At 48.6% G+C, this 21,280-nt stretch overlaps 1 protein-coding gene across 2 annotated transcripts in view; it reads right to left on the bottom strand.

Moving 5' to 3' along the window:
- UBL7 (ubiquitin like 7) overlaps window positions 1–21,280 on the bottom strand; it is a 177,630-nt gene that overhangs the window by 84,317 nt on the left and 72,033 nt on the right. For both annotated transcript variants that reach the window (XM_086959281.1, XM_086959282.1), the window contains exon 3: window positions 5,841–5,960. In XM_086959281.1, the coding sequence (XP_086815407.1) occupies window positions 5,841–5,960 (120 nt within the window). The remainder of the gene's footprint in view (window positions 1–5,840; window positions 5,961–21,280) is intronic.

A 21,280-nucleotide genomic window follows, 5' to 3' on the forward strand; every position in this document is an offset into this window, starting at 1 on the left:
CTCGCAAAATGGACAAATAAAGCAGGAAACTGCCTATTTTACACATTTGAAATTTTGACACTTTGCCTCCAGCCAGGAACTTTGCTATTGTTTTGTTGTTTTAAAATTGCCTTGCCGTCTGGGTAGCCGTAGGGTCGTGGCTGTGTGCCTAGTTGAATCTGCGGGGGTCAGACACAAGGTCGATCTTTCTGTTAGTTCTGGGAACTCCCAGGGCTGATAGAGGCTTTTTCATCTACGTACACATCATCAGTGGTCGCGAGCGGATTGTAGAAGATGGAGCTTCCTGAGCTGCAACGAGAAAATGTAATTTATGTGCGCAGAAATAGACTTTACAGAATTCTTCATAGCAAATGTTTTCTGATGCAATGTGCCATTACATTTTTAATTGTTTTGATAACGTTGGTGGGTGGAATCGTTTTTGGTGTGAATTTAATTTTTATGCCGGTAACTACAGTACCTCCCCTTGATCCTGCTACTTCTACTGTTTCTTCTATGCATTCTTTTCACTCATTTCCTGAACACGAACAAGCTCGACGCTCAGAGTTTATCAATAACACATTTGTACAACTCTTGCACCAACACCAACTGGTAGTCAACACTACAGACTGCTGGGTGTGTGGCTTGATACCCCACACTATGGATAAAGGCATTCCCTATCTGGTTTTGCCTTTTAGCTATAATGGATCATTTCAGGCCTTTCAGACCATTTTTGCCTATGCCCTTGAGACCTATCCTCCGCGTCCACCACGTTCCACTAAATTCAACTCTGCAAACAAAGCTTTAGTCCAGGGAATTATTGACATGATAAAAGACGTCAATAATACTCCATCTTAACCTAGAGATGAATTACGGGTATATTTGAGTTGGAATTCTACAGAGTATCGCCTTAGTTTGGGAGAAACCAAGCGTAAAAGCTCCACTCCAGTCTGGGTCGTGCCTCACCGAGGTCAGGTCTGTTTGCAAGGAAATGGGAGAAATCCGAGAGCTCAGCTGGGGAGGAGTGAGTGCGTTGAGACTTACGTGTTTCCGTCTAACTCTTCCCCTGCCTTTCTTACTGCTAGGGGTACCTACTTCATTTGTCAAGACAGAGCGTATACATGGTTGCCTGCTGACTTTTCAGGTTCATGTTATATTGCTCGACTATTGCCTCCAACGTACACTGCTTCTTCAGACTATCACAAGACCAGAGTAGCACGAGGTGTTTTCAGCAAGGAAGATACCGCTCGTCAGGAAGCTGGAGACTTCTTCAAAGGTTTCCTTCCGTTCTGGGGGCCTATGGCCAATAGTAGAAATATACGTCAGCTAACATGGGTAGTTGAATCTACTATTACCGAAACTGCTGGTGCCCTTAGCAACTTGACAGCTGAGCTTCAGGCGGATCGACTCATGACGTTGCAGAACCGTATGGTTCTAGACGTAATACTTTCAGATCGAGGTGGGGTATGCAGAATGATCCAATCGAGCTGCTGTGTCTTTATTCCCAATAACGCTCCAACAGTCTATGAGGCGATCTCTAAGCTACACAAGATTTCCGACTCTATACACGTATACAAGGGAAACTGGTCCTTCATGGAGTGGTTTTGGACTCTGATATCAGCGTGGGGATGGAAGGTTCTGATGGTCATTGGTGTCATCTTAGTATTCCTATTCTCATGCTGCCTGATTATCCAGTGTGGTCCAGCTTTGTGTAGTCTCTGTGCTGCAACCTGTTTCAGAAAACCACCTGTGTTTGGAGAAAAGGCACGAGAGAGGATGATGATACAACAGCATGTCACTGACCTGATGAGCATAGAATTAGACTCTGACATAGACTGAGTAATTGCCTATGTAAGGGCAAAAGGAGGGTCTGAGGTTCCGTGACGATTTGAACCCGTGTTTTCAGCATTGTCGTAAATACATAATTTTGGTATCAGCGAACCGCAAATGGTCCATTTAGCATATCCTGGTGTTTTCGCTATGCTACGAGTAAGAGTACTCCTGTTACAAACACATTTCTGATCTACCCATGGCATCCATCTTAGATTATGGCAGCCATTTTGTGTTTCTTGCCCTCACAGACAATGGACACGCAATGACCTCTGATTACTTCATTTCGATTAAGGACACGTAGGCTTTAGCCGGAGATTCACCTCTCTAGTGACACGTGCACCTTAGAACAGAACACGCCATGGCTGCATGACTCGACAGAAGCTGCCTCCTCTGCCCGAGGCTAGTCCTGCTATACTGGTTCTCGTGTTCGTTGGCCTGATCATGATTAGGCGGCCGAAGCTGGTAGCCTTGCCCATTTACGACCCACAAACATCTCATATCCTGCTTTTCTATCTTCTGCACCTGGCTCTGCTCCTTTCCTTCTGGGCCTTTATTAGGGGGAGGTAATGAAATTTACGATGAGGCGGTCCGGGTCTTGAATGAAAAGTTGACATGAGATTATGATGGAAAAGTGGGAACCCCTCGTTCGTAATGTTTTGACATCAGATTTTGTCGACGATTCCTGTGCAACGCCAAATATTTATTGTTTAGGACACAAAGGTTTGGGAATATACTAACATGTAAAGAATTTGCCTCAAGCCCAATTTTTAGTATATAAGGAGCAACCCTCTTTGTACAAATCGAACAGGCTCCTAGACACTGCCCGTGTGTAGTTTCTGTGACTTCTGTGTCCCTGCAGTAATAAACCTTTGGTCTTTGACGCCACCATCGAGAAGCCCGTGTTTCTGTTTATTTTGTGCACCGAGACAGGTAGAACTCCGGGGTCTTCGGGTGTTATCCCTGACACCTCTGGACGGAACCAAAAAGTCCAGAACTCCAATAGGGGGAACATTTTAATGACCTATTGAGCGATCTGGATCTATCGCTGACCATGGCACTGACGTATCCTACCAAGTGTTTGGAGATCCCGACTTCCAAGGGCCATGAAAGGGGAACTTTTATTGATTATGTTTTAGTAACATCCTCAATGCAGTTCTTTGTGGACTCTTTCGCTATCGAAGACAGTGAATTCAGTGACCATAACCCGCTCACTGTACATTTGAGGGGTCCCTGGACAGCTAATGAACGCTCAAATCTTCTCTCTGGCAGGGTGAGCATAACTGATGGGAGACGTCGGCTTAGATGGTCTAAGATCACCCCAGACTTGTTGTACAAAGACATTAAAGCCATCTGCGCAGATGAAATTATGGTTTGCATGCAAGAAGGGACACAGGTTCTTATAGCCTTCCAAAGTATATCGGACAAGGTGACACCGCTGTTGTCGGTTCCAGCAAAGAAATTAGAGACTGTGGGACCAAAGTGGTTCAACAGAGATTGCTCTAAAGCAGCTAGGTTGGCACTAGCAGTTAAACCAAGAATAAAGGCGACAGTTCAATTATGCCGTAAAGAGTATAAATCTACCATTGCTAAACATAAGGATTTCCTAAGAGAGGAGGCATGGAGAGAGATCCTTGACCCTACTACTTTGCGGTGTAGCTGCAGATTCTGGGCAGTAATGAAGCAACCGTTCCTGATACAGGTAGCGGGTGACGGTCTGGAATGCCACATATCAAAGGAGGAGTGGGAAGTACACTTTAAGCAATTATACTGCTGCTTGATGGACGATATGCCCAACCCTGCCCCTTGCAATAATGGACAAATGATTAGATTCCCGATGGGATTCCTCCAGACTTATTAAAGTCTGAACCAAGCTTTTGGGCACCTATATTAGAGTCTGTTTTTAACACTGCGGTGAAACATGGCTGTCCACAATCATGGGGTGTCTCTATGATTGTCCCGGTCTTCAAGAAGGGGGACAAAGGCAGCCCACATTGTTATAGGCCTATTTCATTAATAGACTATGGTTAAAATCGTAGGAAGAATCCTACTACAGAGACTTTCTGACTGGGCGTTGGAAAATAATATTATGTCCATCTCGCAGTATGGTTTTTGTAGTGGCCGTTCAACAGTAACCCAGTGTCTTAACCTTTTTCTAATATTAAGCAAGTACACTGTGGCTCAAAGGAGCACCATCCACCTCGCCTTCATGGACTTGTCCTCAGCTTTCGACTGTGTAAACAGGGGAAAGCTCTGGCATTCCATGAGGGCGAAAGGTGTAGATGGTGTTATTGTCAACTTTCTTGTTGATTAACATAGTAATACTCGAGCAAACGTGAGATACTCCCAAGATCTGAGCACAACAAATAACTTTGACATCAGAAAGGGTGTTCGCCAAGGTTGTATCTTGGCCCCCTTCCTTTTTAATTTTTATATTAATGACCTTGATAGTGTGCTGCAGAATGTACCGGCTGATTGCCCTAGAGTCGGTAGGCGGGGAATTCCTGTACTTTTATACGCAGATGATGCGGTTTTAATTTCTAGAACTGAGATGGGTCTGCAAGCTTTATTAAATGCATTTAAACTGTTCATGACTGTTAGAGACCTGATGGTCAACAACTCGAAATCTTTTATCATGCAAGTTGGCCAACAACCAAGAAGGAACTTTTTATTTAAAATTGACGATGTAGTAATCCCCATTTCGAAAACACTCTCGTATCTTGGGGTCCTTTTTGATTCCAAACTTAACTGGGGTCCTCATCTTGCAAAAAGGGGGAACTGATTAGGGTTAATGCCTCCATTTTTAATTTTGCATCGAAACTGGGGAAAAAACCTACCAGTGCCATGTTGAAACTTTATAATGCAAAATATGTGGCAACTGCCACATACGGCAGTGAAATCTGGGGGTATGCGGCCGGTGAGCAGCTACAGATTGTTGAAAACTTTCTTGAAGCGTATCCTGTGCGTTCCTACAGGTACGCCTAATCTTGCAGTACACGGAGAGTTAGGGATGCAATACTTAAGTGACATTTTCTCCTTACGCCCGTTGACCTGTTGGTTAAAACTGTGGTAGAACCAGGATATACCACTGACATTTTATTATGAGGGACTATATGATCCAGGATAAAGCAATGGGCTCCCCTTGGATAAAATATGTGAAATCTAGTTTTTCTAGGCTTGGTCGTTTGGAACTGTTTGACCACCCAAGTCAGATTATAAAGGGGGATCTGGAGGCAATTAAACGGGACTTCCTTTTGGATAGGAAGATCCAGAGGGAAGAAGTGGAGCTCCAGAAACAAAGTGTGAGAACATTTGTCATGCTGAAAACATGTGAAACTGCAGAGCCGTACCTGTTGGGCTCACTGACCTCTCATGAAAAGTTCCTGTTAACAAGGTTTACGTTAAATCTCTTTCATCATCTACTGAATAGGCCAAAAAATGATGTTTTTAATAAACTGGCAGCACCCTGCGGCTGCGACGGAAATTCTCCGCAGGATATGCTGCATTTTATATTTTTATGTCGATTTTATGAATACCCACGCAAGCGCTATCTGGTAACTTTTAAAAAAAAATCAATTTTACTCAGATCAGACCGGCTTTAATGTACTTACAACTTTTGCACAATGACAGTATTCTCCATATTACTGAATTTTTAAAATTGACTGTTAGGCTGAGAAATTATATGGACAAGTAATGGTTTTTATTCTCCTTTTGTGATGAATGTATTAGTTCTTTTTTTCCCCATTGTGAGGATGACACCGTACTTTTGCACTTCTGGCACTTTATCTTATATGTGTTTATAATTATTGTATTTTTAAATTGCTTATGAATGTATATGTACTTTTATGGTTTGTGCAAAAACCGAAATAAAGTCTCGATTGATTGACACTAAAAATAAAAAGGAAGGAAGCCAGTCCATATAATGAAGGCTTGTCAATGACATATTGGAGATCAAAAGGAAAGGATTAATAAAATCCTGAAACTCTGTTACATGAATAAACCTACAAAGACAACAAGAATAGTCTTCTGCTTACCTGCCATCTCCTCTGGCTCAGGCCAGGATTTGCGGAGCACATGAATAGTAGACCCAGGCTGGATCCCATAGAAATCAAGAGTCTGGGCATCCTTTAGCTTTCGACCGCAGTAAACTAGTTCTAAAAGACAAATTAAGCAATAGTGAGTTAAACTTGACCAACCATTAGAATTACCATACTTCATTAAATATATAAAAAGATCACTAATATATTACACTGATTAAGATAGATGTATCAACTGGTGTTTAAGTGCACCTGAAAAGAGCGTGCTAGTTCTGGTCTCACTTATACAGCGCAAATAGCATGTAGATAAAGGGTGGGTGAAATACTCCATTATTTTCCTGTGAAGTTTCATGAAATTCAAAATTGGTTTTGTTAAATTACGCTTTGAAGGCGATATCTTGTTTGCTGGTATCTCACGTGACTTTCCAAGGGAAAAAAATCTTGATACAATGATTCCAGCAAAAGAGGTTCTCATGGCGAGATTTTCTGCACGAACAAGTCTCTTGCATGCAAAAATTACAAGTACTACGCAATGCAACGTTTCAAGTGACTTCTAGATTTCTGCATAATATGAAATATTGTAATTAGGCGGGTTCCCCCCACGCCTAATCTAGATCATTTTAAATATGGCTGGCTGAAATCCAGTGTGAGAGGAGTGGTCTCAAGATTAAGAGTACAATTAGAATGTATTGATAAAGTTCTAAGGAGATGAAATGGTGCAGAGACCACAATAAATACCGCAACAGCAAACAAGTTGTATTATGTGATGTTTGACTGTGTATTGTGAGCCCTGAAGAAACAGATATAAATCTACACTGTTACGCACGTTTAGGCTTTTCTTTTATTCACTGTTCTGGACTACTTTTTGCCTCCATTTCTGCATTATCCTTTTTCTCCATGGAAAATTTGACCTACATTGCGGATTGTGTTATATTCCTTCGGTTGGGAGGAAATGAAGAATTTAGATTTGAAGAAAAAAAAACTATTACAAAGTGGACTGATTCTGCATTCTTCTGGGAGGAATTGAAACTAATACCATCACCAAAATGATCATGAACCACTAAATCAAAGAACTGTGGTTTCATTTCACTAATTGCACTTAATTGGATTTTTTTTATAATGACGTTTGAAATTATGATGGAAAGGAAATGGTTTTAAGATAATAAAATGTGCTATAGCAATTTAGTGAGTGACATTAAATGTTAGGTCATTTCAGTTAACTGATAAGATTGTGATATATACTAAAAACAAAGGTGAAAGTTGCTTTTGAAAAAAAAAATTGCTTAATAGAAACAGAAGCCCTTCACACTTTGATAGTCTCTACCGTTGAGTATTAAATTTGGCTGCATACTTGGGTCATTGGGATTGCTGACCTTAGAGTGTGGAAGCTTAAATTCGGCAAGGCCACTGGTATGGGATGAGAAGTAATTTTCCTCTCCCTTCCATTTATTGAATCTTGTTACCATCCTATAGGTAGAATTAGACCTAACCTAGATCATCACAAGGAATCTTGTCTAGAGCTCTTACAAGTAGCATTAGAGGGCAGAGGATGTGACATTCTGGCCAGACCTGCAGACGTTGGACCTGGAGAACTAGGTTAGAGTGTCAGCGTGGACTCAAAATCAGGAGGAGTTTGCGCAAGTAGCTGGCAATTTTTATTAAAAAAGGCGTCCTGTGCCAACTTAGACACTGCAGTGTGTTTACCCTACAAGCAGTGAGAGCAAGCGGAGGGTCAAGAAAACATTCACAGCAATAAACTAAGGCCGAAGACTTCCAATCACTGAGCAGACAAGAACTAGCTTCAAAATGTAAGAAAAGTTACTTGCAAATGCGCCATTTCTGACGACATAGTTAAATTGTACCTGTAAATAACACTGTAACAGACAAAAGTTCAAATATCAACAGACTTAATAGAATGGAGGGGGGGTGCTGCAGTGCAGGCTAGCTAGAGTTTAATGATTTATTTTGAGCACTTGGCTTCAATGAGATGTTCGTAAGGTTCTACATAAGAAAGGTAAGAGACTGGTGGTTTAACTTTGTGTTTTTTTTAAATTTAAGTTGAGGGAATAGAAGTGGCTATTGAAAGATTAACAATGGCTCTTTTTGGTTGCTACTGAAATTATTTAACTTTTGAGGGGCGATGTGACATTTTCAAAGTCCATGCATGCGCAAGAAAAGAGAAGACTGCCTGTTGGACCTAGAGTCTCCAAGTCACATAGGGTAGCTTGGCACTAAGTAGCAAGGCTTAACTTCAAAGTACATGTGCTAAGTTTGCGTCACACCCATCAGTAACATCACCTCCATCCACTCAAAAACGACACTACACCAATTCTTTTTTTTAGGAAAATAAGAGCTGTTTTATAAAAATACTTTGTTAAATTTTCTCTCTCTTCAGTAGTTCAACAATTTAATACACTGTACATCTTGACCTGTTCTCCCCAAACATATCCTGTAACACCAGTAGTACCCGGTTCAGCAACCTCTTAGCATTTCAACTTCCTACAGTGATTTTACATAGGATGCACTGTCTTAATACTCAGAATCGGCACCTCCTACAACAATGGATTGCACTTACAGGAGGAGGTTTTCTTGTACCTGGTTTCTAAGAACCAAAGGATTAACATCTATACTGAAATTCCCTTGTTAGGCGATCTCTGGTTATTATGCGAGGCACAGATTGGAAGACATTTCATTGGTAACTAGAACCAGGGCATCATTACACCAGTTAGGTTGAAGAACTTCCCCCTAACTCTGCAAAGAAAAAGTTATGCAACAATTCTCCACTGGGTGCCAAGAACTTTCTCCCGCCTCTATTCTCTGTGCTTCCAGTCAGGGATTAGAAGAAATGGGGGAAGACTCCTTTCCGGAACCTCTTTAGGTGGAAGACCTCAGACCCCCAACAGTTCCCAATTCACTCCTTACTTGTTATAGACAGTAATGAAGTCTGTCCCTGAACAGTGGAGAGGTGTGGCTCACTGGTTAGAGGCGGCAGACCCGAGTGCAGAGAACGGCCCGGGACCAGGGTTCGATTCCCGACGCGGCAGGGTCTTGGACCAGGGTCAGCGGACTGATAATTCTCGCATCGGTGCCTACTCCGACCGGGGAGCACACTCGGCAACTCTGGGCATTAGCTTGCCTCATCTCTACAACGGCCCCCCACAGACGCCAGGGATGCCTGGTTTCACCCTGGAGATACCCAGAAAAGGGACCATCTCACAGGGAAAACCAGGACGGGTTCCCCAGCGGTCTACAGCGCCGGGACACTCGGGTAGAGTAACTGTGCGCTATACAAGTATCCCACATTTACACTGTTCCAGCCCAGAGGTTCAGCTCTCCTCAGTAGGGTCCTTCGTTCCCAGCAGCGCCTCCCTCGAGGGCCAGGCCGTAAATTACCCAAGCCAGCCCCGAGGAGAGGGCGCACTGGGACGGCCTCCGAAGCTCGCTCCTCCCGAATTCCGCCTCAGGCCGCCTTCCTCGTTTTCCTTACAGGCGGCGCTACTGCGCAGGCGCAGGAGAGTAGCGGCCCCGAACGGAGGCTGCTCCGTACAACTTGCGCAGGAAGTGGCTTTCCTTTGGCCCTGCGCGATCCTAGGCCCCCCCTGACAGGGAAAGTAGTCTCAGTTTGGAGAATGCGCAGAAGCGCTCTGCCTCAGGCTCGGTTGGCCACCCGCTTTGCTCGGCCATGCTACCACTGCAGCGCCAACGATCCCCAGCCTGGCCCGTCAACAATGGGCCACAGGACGAGCGGAACACCCCACCGGAGCCCTGACTCTCCTCACCTCGGGCTTCACAGGTGGAGGGGGTGTAATCCCTGGCTGCGCCTCTTGACACAGGTGAGAGGCCAGGAGCTAAGCGAAGGCAGCAGATAGCACAACAGTCAGAGAAGGGGGGTAGAGATGAAATCCCTCGCTTTTGGGCCCCAGTCCTCCAACTTCTTCAAGGGTCAAACTAGTCCTCAATACTGGACAGGGGGGCTGCTTCTCACTTCCCTCCCCTCAGCAGAGATCTCCTGTGCTTTACTTCTAGCTAGGGTCAGTTCCTACTCCCAACTTGAGGTAACTTCCTGTCCAAGGTCAGCAGGACGGTACTAACTAGGTCAGGTCAACAGGAATGGGGGTGGTGATCCCAGTAGGGAGGCAACCCTTGAAAAGTAGTCCACCCTCTGAAGGCCCTACCCCTTCCAGACCCACAGCCTGTACTCCAGCTGTGCAGCGTCAGGCTTGCATCCTAAAACGTTTGCTAACTAAGCATCTAAGTGCAAAGCAGTTTGTGGAAAGGCTATTGCCACAGTGGAGTAATTTGCAAGTTTATAAAAAGCTGGAGGAATCCTAATTTCTCCTCCTTTTCTTGTTTGCCCCCTTTCTTATTTAAACGCGGCGTTAGGTGTCTGTTAACGCTGTTAATGGGTTTACTTTGTCCCGCATTGGTATTTAAAAGAGTGATTACGGAAATTGAGCAGGGAGTGCAAATGAGAGCAAATTGAATTCCCCTCGGACACAAAGTAATGTTCCCGGCTCCCCAAATCCCCGCGCTGCCAGTGAGCCAGCCCCGGGGGCCATTGTGAGGTGTTTGCAGGACGCCGCGCCTCCCACTGGGCCTGTGGGCTTATCTCCACCAGGAATGCAGGGACACCGTTTGCCTGGGCCAAGGGCACACCTCGCCTATTCTCTTGTGGATTTACAAATTTCTACCTAACCCCCTGCCCGCCCCACCCGTCACATAATCTCATTGTGCAGTTTGGGCCCTCGGTGGAAGGGGAGAGGAGCGGGGCAAACGTTCTGCTTGGGCGCGTTGTAATAATGGGTGTAATTACGGGAACTCCGAAGCTCTGCTTGCTTTACTGAAAGCAACTGTAGCTGCATGTACTTGTGGCACAGTCCCAACCATGAACGAGGGCGGGGTCTTGTGTGGTTTTTTAAAATTGTATTTTTCTTTTATAGCGCGCACTGTTCACGGAATTGCCTCCTGGTGCTGCGATTTTGTCCTCTCCGGTAAGGGGGGGTGTTGGTCTAGTGAATTGGCAAGGGTCACGCACTGAGAATTGGCTCCTCAGTCTTATCGCGGTCAGTATGTAGGAGGGTGAGTCGCACTTGTTTAGGAGTACGTATAAGAGAGCTCCTGCAGCCCGGTCATTGTGAATTGCTCCTAAATCGTCTAAAATGGGAACGAAATTGAAATATCTATATACTGTTCGTACAATTTGAAAGGATTGGGCCCTTTTTTCACCTTTACTAATAGGGCATGCGTCTATTCACAAAGGCATGTACGGGAACTTAAGAGTTCTCCCACGAGGTCTGTAGTACTGTGCCCCCTGTGCTCAAATGATTTTGTGAATCGGCCCCTTGGAGTGACTGCTCTCGGCCCTTGGTTGATCCTGAGGCTGTGGGGCATAGGGCCTTTATGCTCCATTACTCTTGGCTCATGAACATAGATCGACAAGCTTCTGCGTTGCGGGCAGTCTGCTAAGCAAGGTCGTGTTCTTCATGTTCAAGGAGTTTGTGACGTCACGTGGCTCGCTTTCACAGTACTCCTGGTTGAGGGAGAATGGAATGTAAACGTCTTGGCAAGCTGTCTGTAAGGTTGCCTGGCTCACACTCCCTGTTCTATGTGAGGGGCTCGACTGCCGCCCATGGCCCGCTCCCTGCTTTAGAAATACCCCTATAAAATAATAGGTTTGGTTTGGAGGGAGTGAACTAACACGTTCTTAATACCATAGCAGATCCCTAAATCACCCCCTTAAAGTCAAAGCTTCAAACAGACTTGCTTGTTTTGTTGTGAAGTTTCTCACAAGTTTGGTGACGTTGCCAGATTTGGCTTTTTAGGTTTCGCCTGTCGAAAGCTGCGCACTGCGCAGCTTTTCGCGCATGCGAAATCTTATGCCTACAGTAGGTGTGTGTTGTCCCGCCCCTCTGTTCCATTGGCTAGCTCCATAAATGGTGGCTAGCCATTGAAACAGATCTGTCCGTCATAGCCGGAGCAGATTCGTGGACGTTCCGGCGATTTTTAGGCTTTTCGCAATGTCATGAAGACGTGGCCACTGTGGGTGTGTACTTATTTATTTATTTTTTTACATGGCTGTTTTTCCTCATTTGTTTGATCGTCCTGGTCCCGCATGGTTGTATCCCGCTGTCCGTCCCCCCTCCCGCTGTCCGAGTCTTTGTTCACCCCCCCACCCCTCGTGACTCCTGCTGTCCGTGTGCCAGTCCTCGCCGTCACAAGGGGCACCTCTAGCCGTATCTTTTTTTTTCTGTCTTGCACTTATTCGCCTTTACTCTGACACAGTCCTAGCTTCGGCGTATGGCAAAAGATACTGAAGATGCACAGCTTGTCAGCCACAGACAGGTGGCGGCTGTGAGAAGTTGGCCTGATATATGATGCTCACTAGTTCTAGTGATCACCTTTTATCAGTCCAAACAACCCTTATGGTGATTGGTTGTAAAGTCAACCTTATAGACCAGCTATACTAGTAGCGTGGACAAGAGCAGTCTTTAGGCTAAACTCTTTTGGCATGTGAAGCCAGCTGTTTTACCACATATAACCCCTTGAATACCAAATGAAAGGACACCACACAGGTTGTTATGAAAATAAACACAATATTTATTAACTAACATACACCTCTGAACTCTTTATGAGATCAGAGGGCTAAGCACATGACAATACTAAAAATGAAATACGAGTTACCACAATATTTACACGTGTGCCTTAGGGGCACGACAAACCATATACTTGAAACAATGGAATGCGAGGAAAGGAAATACTGTAAGGAGATCCAGAGGCTGGAGGATCGCTGGGACTACGCTACAAACTAGGTAAGTAAGGAGCAGGAGGCCCACGGAACTCACGTGCAGAGTGGAAACTCTCACGCGGGATGCGTACCAACATCTATGGATGCTACAGTTTACAAAGCTACGGATTCCGGACAAACCCGGCTGGATGGAGGAAAAACAGTGGACCTGAACACTAGGATAGTGAACACTGGCTTCAGCACCTAGACGCTTTAGTTACCTAACCCACAGGCTGCGGGTGCATAGGGCTGAAGTGGTGTCGGGTTTGCTGCGTTGATCCCGGTGATGCCTGAAACAAGAAGTTGCTGGCAGGCGGCCAGGTGGAGTAGTCCGGTGGTTCCAAGGATGGAACTAGGAAGAAGTAGTCCTGAAAGGGAAGGGGACAGTGTCTCGGTCACTAGCCAGTGACGGTGCTGGAACCAGGAGGGAACCAGATGCTGTCGCCGCGTTCAGATGGAAGAAGGGACTCTGTAGCTGCGCGGACCAAGAGCTGCTCTTCACGACCGGGCTAGAGGCACGAGCTGTCCCACGTAGTCTGCTGCTGTTGGCGGTGTTGGATCGTCGATCTGGTCAATAGGCCTTGGCAAGTGCAAGCCACGTGGTGGAGCAAAGATGGCGTCTGGTGCGGACCAGGAGGGTCCGGGGTGCTTCTCTTTCACAAGGAAGCAAGGGCCAGTCTGGGGGACCAGACCAGCAGTGTTGGAATCTTCGGATCATCGTCTCAGAGGTCACTAGCCAGCCGGCAAGTGACCAGACAACAGGAAAAGCAGCAACCAGGCAAAAGGGCCCAACGCAGATCACGTGGATGCTGGGGGGCTGATCTTTGGTGCAGGAGCTGCGTCGGTGTGGGGCTTCTCAGACCCCGGTGCACTCACTCGAGGATCCCTCGGCGGTCGTGCTGGAAGCGTTGTGCAGGTTTCTTCAAGATGGCCGTCTGCAAGTTGCTCGTCGCACCCACGGGTCCCAGCTGTGCTGTGGATGTAGGTTGAGGTCAGAGGAGTCTGGAGGTCCGGGTCTCGTCGAGCTGGGTCGTCTGGTTCCGGGAAGGAAGGACTTGCAGCAAACCGCACAGGAGCTTGATGGTGCCTGCGAAGCAGGATGGTCACTCCCTGACCATAGGGGAGATTCTTCAGTCTTCTGATATTCAGGAGGGCGAAGGTCAAGAGTTCTTCGTGGAAGTTGTCAAGATTAATCTAAAGGGGAATTGGACCAGCTCCTACCTTTATTCAGCTAAAGGGGGCTGCACTACGACTAGGTCCCTCCTCTGGGTGGGACCAGGAGAGGGGGTGGTTACACCCCCTATCCTTTGTCCGGTCTTGCGCCAGCTCTGGGGCTGGAGTGCCCCAGGAACTGGTTTAGACCGGAGTATGCACAGGGACACCTTGTGTGCCCCAGGCATGTCTCATTCCTTTCAGCCCTTTCCTACCTAATACACAAAATCCTGTCTGGGGTGGTGCTAGCACCTCCCAAGGCAGGAAACCCTTTGTCCAAGCCTCCCTCGCTGGAAGGACTCCCAGCAGCAGGAGGTCAGACTTGTGTCTGTGGTGGCAGCATCCATTTTGTGATGCTGAGGCTCGAGTTAACTTTAACCGGGGTTTACAGTTACATACATGTCGTGTCCCTCTAGAAGGGTGGAATGCTACCCCCGTCGCCAGAATTGGCGAGGGGGTAGTATTCCAATTCGTATGACACCTTACTCGACATGTTTTGATAATGCAATACCAAAGATAGCATTTGACCGCGAGGATCATAATGCACTTAAGAGTATATGGTATAGCGTTATCATGGAACAGCTATTAGGACTTGGTTCCGCAAGCTGCAAACAGGCTCAGCTCATGCTAGAGCACCATCTCACATAATTCCAAGCACTCTGCCTTCAGGATTGATAAGGCCTGCCATATGAGTGACTGATAGGAGGATATGTGTCCATTTTAGGGTTAGAAATAGGTATACTATATCTACAGCAAAGGGTGATTACACCACCTTGCCCCAGGTGATTGATCAGCCAGTTGTGTCAGATTTGGATGGCCAGCCAGGGGTGGCATAATACATGCTGCAGCCCCTGGTAGGCCCCCGAGTGCACCTATGCCCTGGGTACCTAAGGTACACTGTACAGGGGCTTATAAGGTGACTCAGTATCCAATTAGATATGTACCTAGAGTACATGGAATCCATTTTACAGCGAGAGCAGTGGGCCTGGGGTCCTGAATAGCAGGGCCCCAGGTCAACTAAGTCGAAAAATCAGCAAAACACCAGGCAAAAAGTTGGGGGCAACCATAGTCAGATATCCACCTTCCTACAGCGGCATCATTCATGATGGCCTTAAAAGTGGTCAGCAAGGGGAACCAGCAGCGAGCCTTTGGGGTGGGGAGGAGTTCGGCATATGTCCTTTGATGCTGGACGGCAGCCAAGGGTCGACAACCCTCGCGCAGCCCAGCGTGTGCATAATCAACAAGGCCAGCGTGGCGCACATTAGCGGCGCGCGGCGTTTCAAGGAGACAGATAGTATTTTGTCATCATCAGAGTGCTGCCTGCCGGCCCTCTGGCGCGAGGCACCGGAGTCACAGGCGGGAACCCGCGTGGGAGCGCACGCCCAGCTGCGGGGCAGTCCCCGGTAAGGGGAGAAGGGCCGCGTTTCATCCCACAGACAAAAGCAGCAGCTGCCCACGGCAAGCGATCGTCTTGATCCGCACAGGTCTCAGCCCGCCGGTTACAGTTCCATGGGCGTCTTTTCTGTGTCACAAAGGTAACCTGAGCCGCTGACACCTGCCCACGGCTGTGGCCTGACTAAACGCTTCCCTCCCGCTCCACTGCCCCCCCGCCCTCTGTTAGTCACACTTTCACCTGATGTACACATGCACACCACGATGGATCACGAGATACAGTTCATCACATACAGCTAACCACACACTGCTCACGAGACACACTCACCACACACAGCTCACTACCATACATGCCAACATTTCAGAAGAGCAAAGTGGGTGTGTGTGGCTCTGGGTGGGTGGGTGTGTGTGTGTGTGTGGCTCTGGGTGGGTGGGTGTGTGTGGCTCTGGGTGGGTGGGTGTGTGTGGCTCTGGGTGGGTGGGTGTGTGTGGCTCTGGGTGGGTGGGTGTGTGTGGCTCTGGGTGGGTGTGTGTGTGTGGCTCTGGGTGGGTGTGGGTGTGTGGCTCTGGGTGGGTGGGTGTGTGGGGCTCTGGGTGGGTGTGTGTGGCTCTGGGTGTGTGTGTGTGGCTCATGGTGTGTGTGTGTGTGTGTGGCTCATGGTGTGTGTGTGTGTGTGTGGCTCTGGGTGCGTGTGGGTGTGTGGCTCTGGGTGTGTGTGTGTGTGTGTGTGTGTGGCTCTGGGTGTGTGTGTGTGTGGGTGTGTGGCTCTGGGTGTGGGTGTGGGTGGCTCTGGGTGTGGGTGGCACTGGGTGTGGGTGTGTGTGGCTCTGGGTGTGGGTGTGTGTGGCTCTGGGTGTGGGTGTGTGTGGGTGTGTGTGTGGCTGTGGGTGGGAGTGTGTGGCTGTGGGTGGGAGTGTGTGGCTGTGGGTGGGAGTGTGTGGCTCTGGGTGGGAGTGTGTGGCTCTGGGTGGGTGTGTGTGGCTCTGGGTGGGTGTGTGTGGCTCTGGGTGGGTGTGTGTGGCTCTGGGTGGGTGTGTGTGGCTCTGGGTGGGTGTGTGTGGCTCTGGGTGGGTGTGTGTGGCTCTGGGTGGGTGTGTGTGTGGCTCTGGGTGGGTGTGTGTGTGGCTCTGGGTGGGTGTGTGTGGCTCTGGGTGGGTGTGTGTGTGGCTCTGGGTGGGTGTGTGTGTGGCTCTGGGTGGGTGTGTGTGTGGCTCTGGGTGGGTGTGTGTGTGGCTCTGGGTGGGTGTGTGTGTGGCTCTGGGTGGGTGTGTGTGGCTCTGGGTGGGTGTGTGTGTGGCTCTGGGTGGCTGTGTGTGTGGCTCTGGGTGGCTGTGTGTGTGGCTCTGGGTGGGTGTGTGTGTGGCTCTGGGTGGGTGTGTGTGGCTCTGGGTGGGTGTGTGTGGCTCTGGGTGGGTGTGTGTGTGGCTCTGTGTGTGTGTGTGGCTCTGGGTGGGTGTGTGTGTGGCTCTGGGTGGGTGTGTGTGTGGCTCTGGGTGGGTGTGTGTGTGGCTCTGGGTGGGTGTGTGTGTGGCTCTGGGTGGGTGTGTGTGTGGCTCTGGGTGGGTGTGTGTGGCTCTGGGTGGGTGTGTGTGGCTCTGGGTGGGTGTGTGTGGCTCTGGGTGGGTGTGTGTGGCTCTGGGTGGGTGTGTGTGGCTCTGGGTGGGTGTGTGTGGCTCTGGGTGGGTGTGTGTGGCTCTGGGTGGGTGTGTGTGTGGCTCTGGGTGGGTGTGTGTGTGGCTCTGGGTGGGTGTGTGTGGCTCTGGGTGGGTGTGTGTGTGTGGCTCTGGGTGGGTGTGTGTGTGGCTCTGGGTGGGTGTGTGTGTGGCTCTGGGTGGGTGTGTGTGGCTCTGGGTGGGTGTGTGTCGCTCTGGGTGTGGGTGGCTCTGGGTGGGTGTGTGTGGCTCTGGGTGGGTGTGTGTGGCTCTGGGTGGGTGTGTGTGTGGCTCTGGGTGGGTGTGTGTGTGGCTCTGGGTGGGTGGGTGTGTGTGGCTCTGGGTGGGTGTGTGGCTCTGGGTGGGTGTGTGGCTCTGGGTGGGTGTGTGGCTCTGGGTGGGTGGGTGTGGCTCTGGGTGGGTGGGTGTGGCTCTGGGTGGGTGGGTGTGGCTCTGGGTGGGTGGGTGTGGCTCTGGGTGGGTGTGGCTCTGGGTGGGTGTGGCTCTGGGTGGGTGTGTGTGTGGCTCTGGGTGGGTGTGTGTGGCTCTGGGTGGGTGGGTGTGTGTGGCTCTGGGTGGGTGTGTGGCTCTGGGTGGGTGGGTGGGGGTGTGTGTGGCTCTGGGTGGGTGTGTGGCTCTGGGTGGGTGGGTGTGGCTCTGGGTGGGTGGGTGTGGCTCTGGGTGGGTGTGGCTCTGGGTGGGTGGGTGTGGGTGGGTGTGGCTCTGGGTGGGTGGGTGTGGGTGTGTGTGGCTCTGGGTGGGTGGGTGGGGGTGTGTGTGGCTCTGGGTGTGTGTGTGCGTGCGTGCGTGCGTGTGTGCGTGTGTGTGTGTGTGTGTGTGTGTGTGTGTGGCTCTGGGTGTGTGTGTGTGTGGCTCTGGGTGTGTGTGTGTGTGGCTCTGGGTGTGTGGGTGTGTGTGTGTGTGTGTGTGTGTGTGGCTCTGGGTGTGTGTGTGGCTCTGGGTGTGTTTGTGTGGCTCTGGGTGTGTGTGTGTGGTAGTGATTGCTGTCTGCTGAGCTCGTCCGTAGGGTACAATAGGTCTCACATTTGCGAGAGAATGGCAATGTAAATGACAATGCCATTTATTTATCTGTTTTCAAACCCAACACATAAATACAAAATTTGTCATTTACAATGCCAATAGCTCTAACTTTTCCAAAGGCGAAACCATTGCATTGTAAATGCTTGGTCACTTATTTGGTCACACACGTTCCAACTACAGGACACTTGCACAGCAACATTCCTACACATTCTATCTCTGCACAGATGCGTTGCAGAATCATAGACCAAGTCCTTGATTGGACAGATGGAGTGGGATGACAGTTTACATCTTCTCCACTCCCATATTAGGAAGGAGTTCCTGCAAGGAGGGAGTGTCGGAAAGCGTTAAGTACTGTGTAGGCTATGAAAGCCGGCAAAGAGCATATAGGAATCCAAAGTTAGTTTCCCCACCTCTCCACAGTGTAAGTAAGGCTTTGAACAGAACCATAGGAGTCGGTGTTTTCAGTTTTAGTCACCAATATACTCGTCACAAAACACAGACCTACAGATGAGCAGAGGGAAATAGGAGGAGAGGTGAGACAACTAGTATCCCTGCAGACTCCCATTAGGAGTAAAATAAGTTCTGTGTGCTTCGACTTTGGTACCAAGTGCGACACTCGTAGTCACAGTGTGGTTACTGCATAGTTAGTCTCCCAGTCACATCCATGAGGTGACATGGGCCACAAAGCAGATTAACATTGTACCAGGGACTGCTGAGAGTACCAATTTAAAGATCCAAACATATCTGCAGCTTGAAGAAATAAGCCAGACACAATCTCAACATGCCACTTTATTACGGTTTGAGTGCTGCATAAATACTTTACAAATGGCCTCTAAGTTAAGCCAAACCATGTTCACGCCACGCTATAGGAGGGTGAAGCACAGGTTTATTTAGTGACTTTTTTGGTTTACCTCAACAAGAAATTGTATTCTTTTAAGTGGGTCTCCACCCCTTTAACAAATAAAACAATTTCTTTCATATGGTTTCTAGTATTTCTCACCCAGTCTGTGTGAAAGGAATTGGTAGTATCCAACTGTGTGTCTAGTAAGAATTTAAATTCTCCATTAATAATGATTGCTATGCAGCCGTTGACACATTGAGCGTCAGATCAACAAAGAATTTAGAACAGTCTGATTTAGGGGAAAATAATGTCAGAAGTGCGCAATTAACTAACGAGCTGGATGGAATCTTGTTTAGTAATCATCATGCTGATGGATCACCTGTCAATAGTTTAACTGCATACAAATTTATACAAGTTATTATGGCAACCCCTTGAGTCTTTATGGAAGATGCAGAGCTAGCATAAATATAAATGGAATATCGACTGTATTTAGTAGAGAGGAGTTTGCCAGTTCCTTATAGCAGTTTGCAACGCACATAAGTCGCACAGTGAGGCTGTTTAGAGCTGAAATGCAATTGTCAAATCTTTCTGCACTTCAGTTGTTGATTAGCTTTATCCAGTATTACATATGCTCTGGTTTCCTATTGAGGATTGCAATTCTATGTCAGGACTGGAGGCGAGGATTATGCCTTCTTTCTTCACTTTTTCCCCATAGCAGCGTTAAGATTAACAAAGACTACGTTTCCCATGACCCATAGGAAAAGGTAGCAAAGAAAACAACATCCAATCACAACAAGGTATCAGTGTCCAATCTGAGGCCCTTGAGCCCAACATGCTGGTGTCCCCTCTTCCTTCACTGCTAGGTAAGTGCTATTCATTTATTTTACTGTTTAGTGCTTTGTATGCTAATGGTCTCCGTTTCATGCTTTGTTGAGGATTTATGCTAATTCCCATTCACTCACGCTTGCGCTGGGCTTTTTACCTGATTTGTTTACGTTTCATTAGGCGCGCTTGCGATGTGTCATTTAATTGATCTGATCTAGGGATCGCACTGTCTCCTTTTGTTTCTGCCGGTTTCCTTTACAACGCGTATCTGCACTTGCAGTCTCTGTTTGCCTGTCCCTACGCGGCACCTTGCTGGCTTGTGCTCTGCGGACCTCCCACGGCCTTGAGGTGCAGGAGGCCGTTTCCAGTGCGTCGCAGTGTTTGAACTTCTCAGAAATTCAAACGCAGCACAAGCTTACAGCAGAGCCTCTGGTCTGAGGAAAACGCCCGGTTGTGGGTCGGTAGGCGGATATAATATGCCCCTGACTAGCGGTCCGCATTGGTTTGATGACCGCCTCGTGAGTTCTTGTATGAGCCAATGACGGCATTAAATGGGACGCGGCCCAAACCAGTTATATTCCCTCAAGATTGGGGATTTGGAAGTAATCTGCCGCTCACAAACCGGATTATCGCATACCTTGGAAATAGCTCCTGAACTGTTGCTCGCAGCGCATTCCCTGTGGCAGAGTCGGCTGGTGGGAGCGCTACCGCACTCGACGGGTAGATCATCTGCTCCCAGCGCGACCGCGCCCAGGTAGTAGTGCTTGGAAAGGGCGTCTTCGTGAACAGCCTAGCGGGGGACTGCGAGGCCCAGAATCCACCTTGCTGCTGGCGCCTCTTCCCCCAGAGACCACGCCCACCTAATTGGCCTCTCTTTAATACTTTTCGCGACACCAGCTGCGCGGGTGCCGCTCACAAACCGGATTATCGCATACCTTGGAAATAGCTCCTGAACTGTTGCTCGCAGCGCATTCCCTGTGGCAGAGTCGGCTGGTGGGAGCGCTACCGCACTCGGCGGGTAGATCATCTGCTCCCAGCGCGACCGCGCCCAGGTAGTAGTGCTTGGAAAGGGCGTCTGTGTGAACAGCCTAGCGGGGGACTGCGAGGCCCAGAATCCACCTTGCTGCTGGCGCCTCTTCCCCCAGAGACCACGCTCCTAGAATCACCTTACAAAAACAACACAAACTCACCCGCCACGCGGGACGCGCGCGGGTCGGAGCCCGGGGCGAAGACCGGGCAAAGAGCGGGCCGTTTAAGGCCGTTCAAGGTCGGCAGAGGACAGCCCTGGCCCTGAACCCCTGTTACTTCGCCTCCAATCCACTCATAAGGTAGGCGGCACTGTGATTTCCATCTCTTCCTCAAGTACTTAGTGGCCACCTCCTAGTCCTAATACTTATCGTTCTTGTGAGGCCAACTTTGCTGCATCTGGCCCAGCTCCACAGATGTCAACTATGCGTAATAGAACCAGAAGCTGTACTAAAAAAGCCATGGCCGTAGCACAAGTGACTGGACCAATAGATCTTTTTATCTCACGGGTGAATGATAACATCGATAAAAGTATTATACTGCTGGAAAAAAGAGTTTCCTTGGATCTTATGAACGCCAAGCGCTCGTCCTTGGGCTCTCTTGCAAACGTTAATTCGCCGTCCCAGCAAGCTTTGAACAATTGTTCCTTACCCCTACCCTTGA

Source organism: Lissotriton vulgaris, chromosome 2_2, assembly GCF_964263255.1.
Source record: "Lissotriton vulgaris chromosome 2_2, aLisVul1.2, whole genome shotgun sequence".
In the NCBI taxonomy this organism is placed as follows: Eukaryota; Metazoa; Chordata; class Amphibia; order Caudata; family Salamandridae; genus Lissotriton; species Lissotriton vulgaris.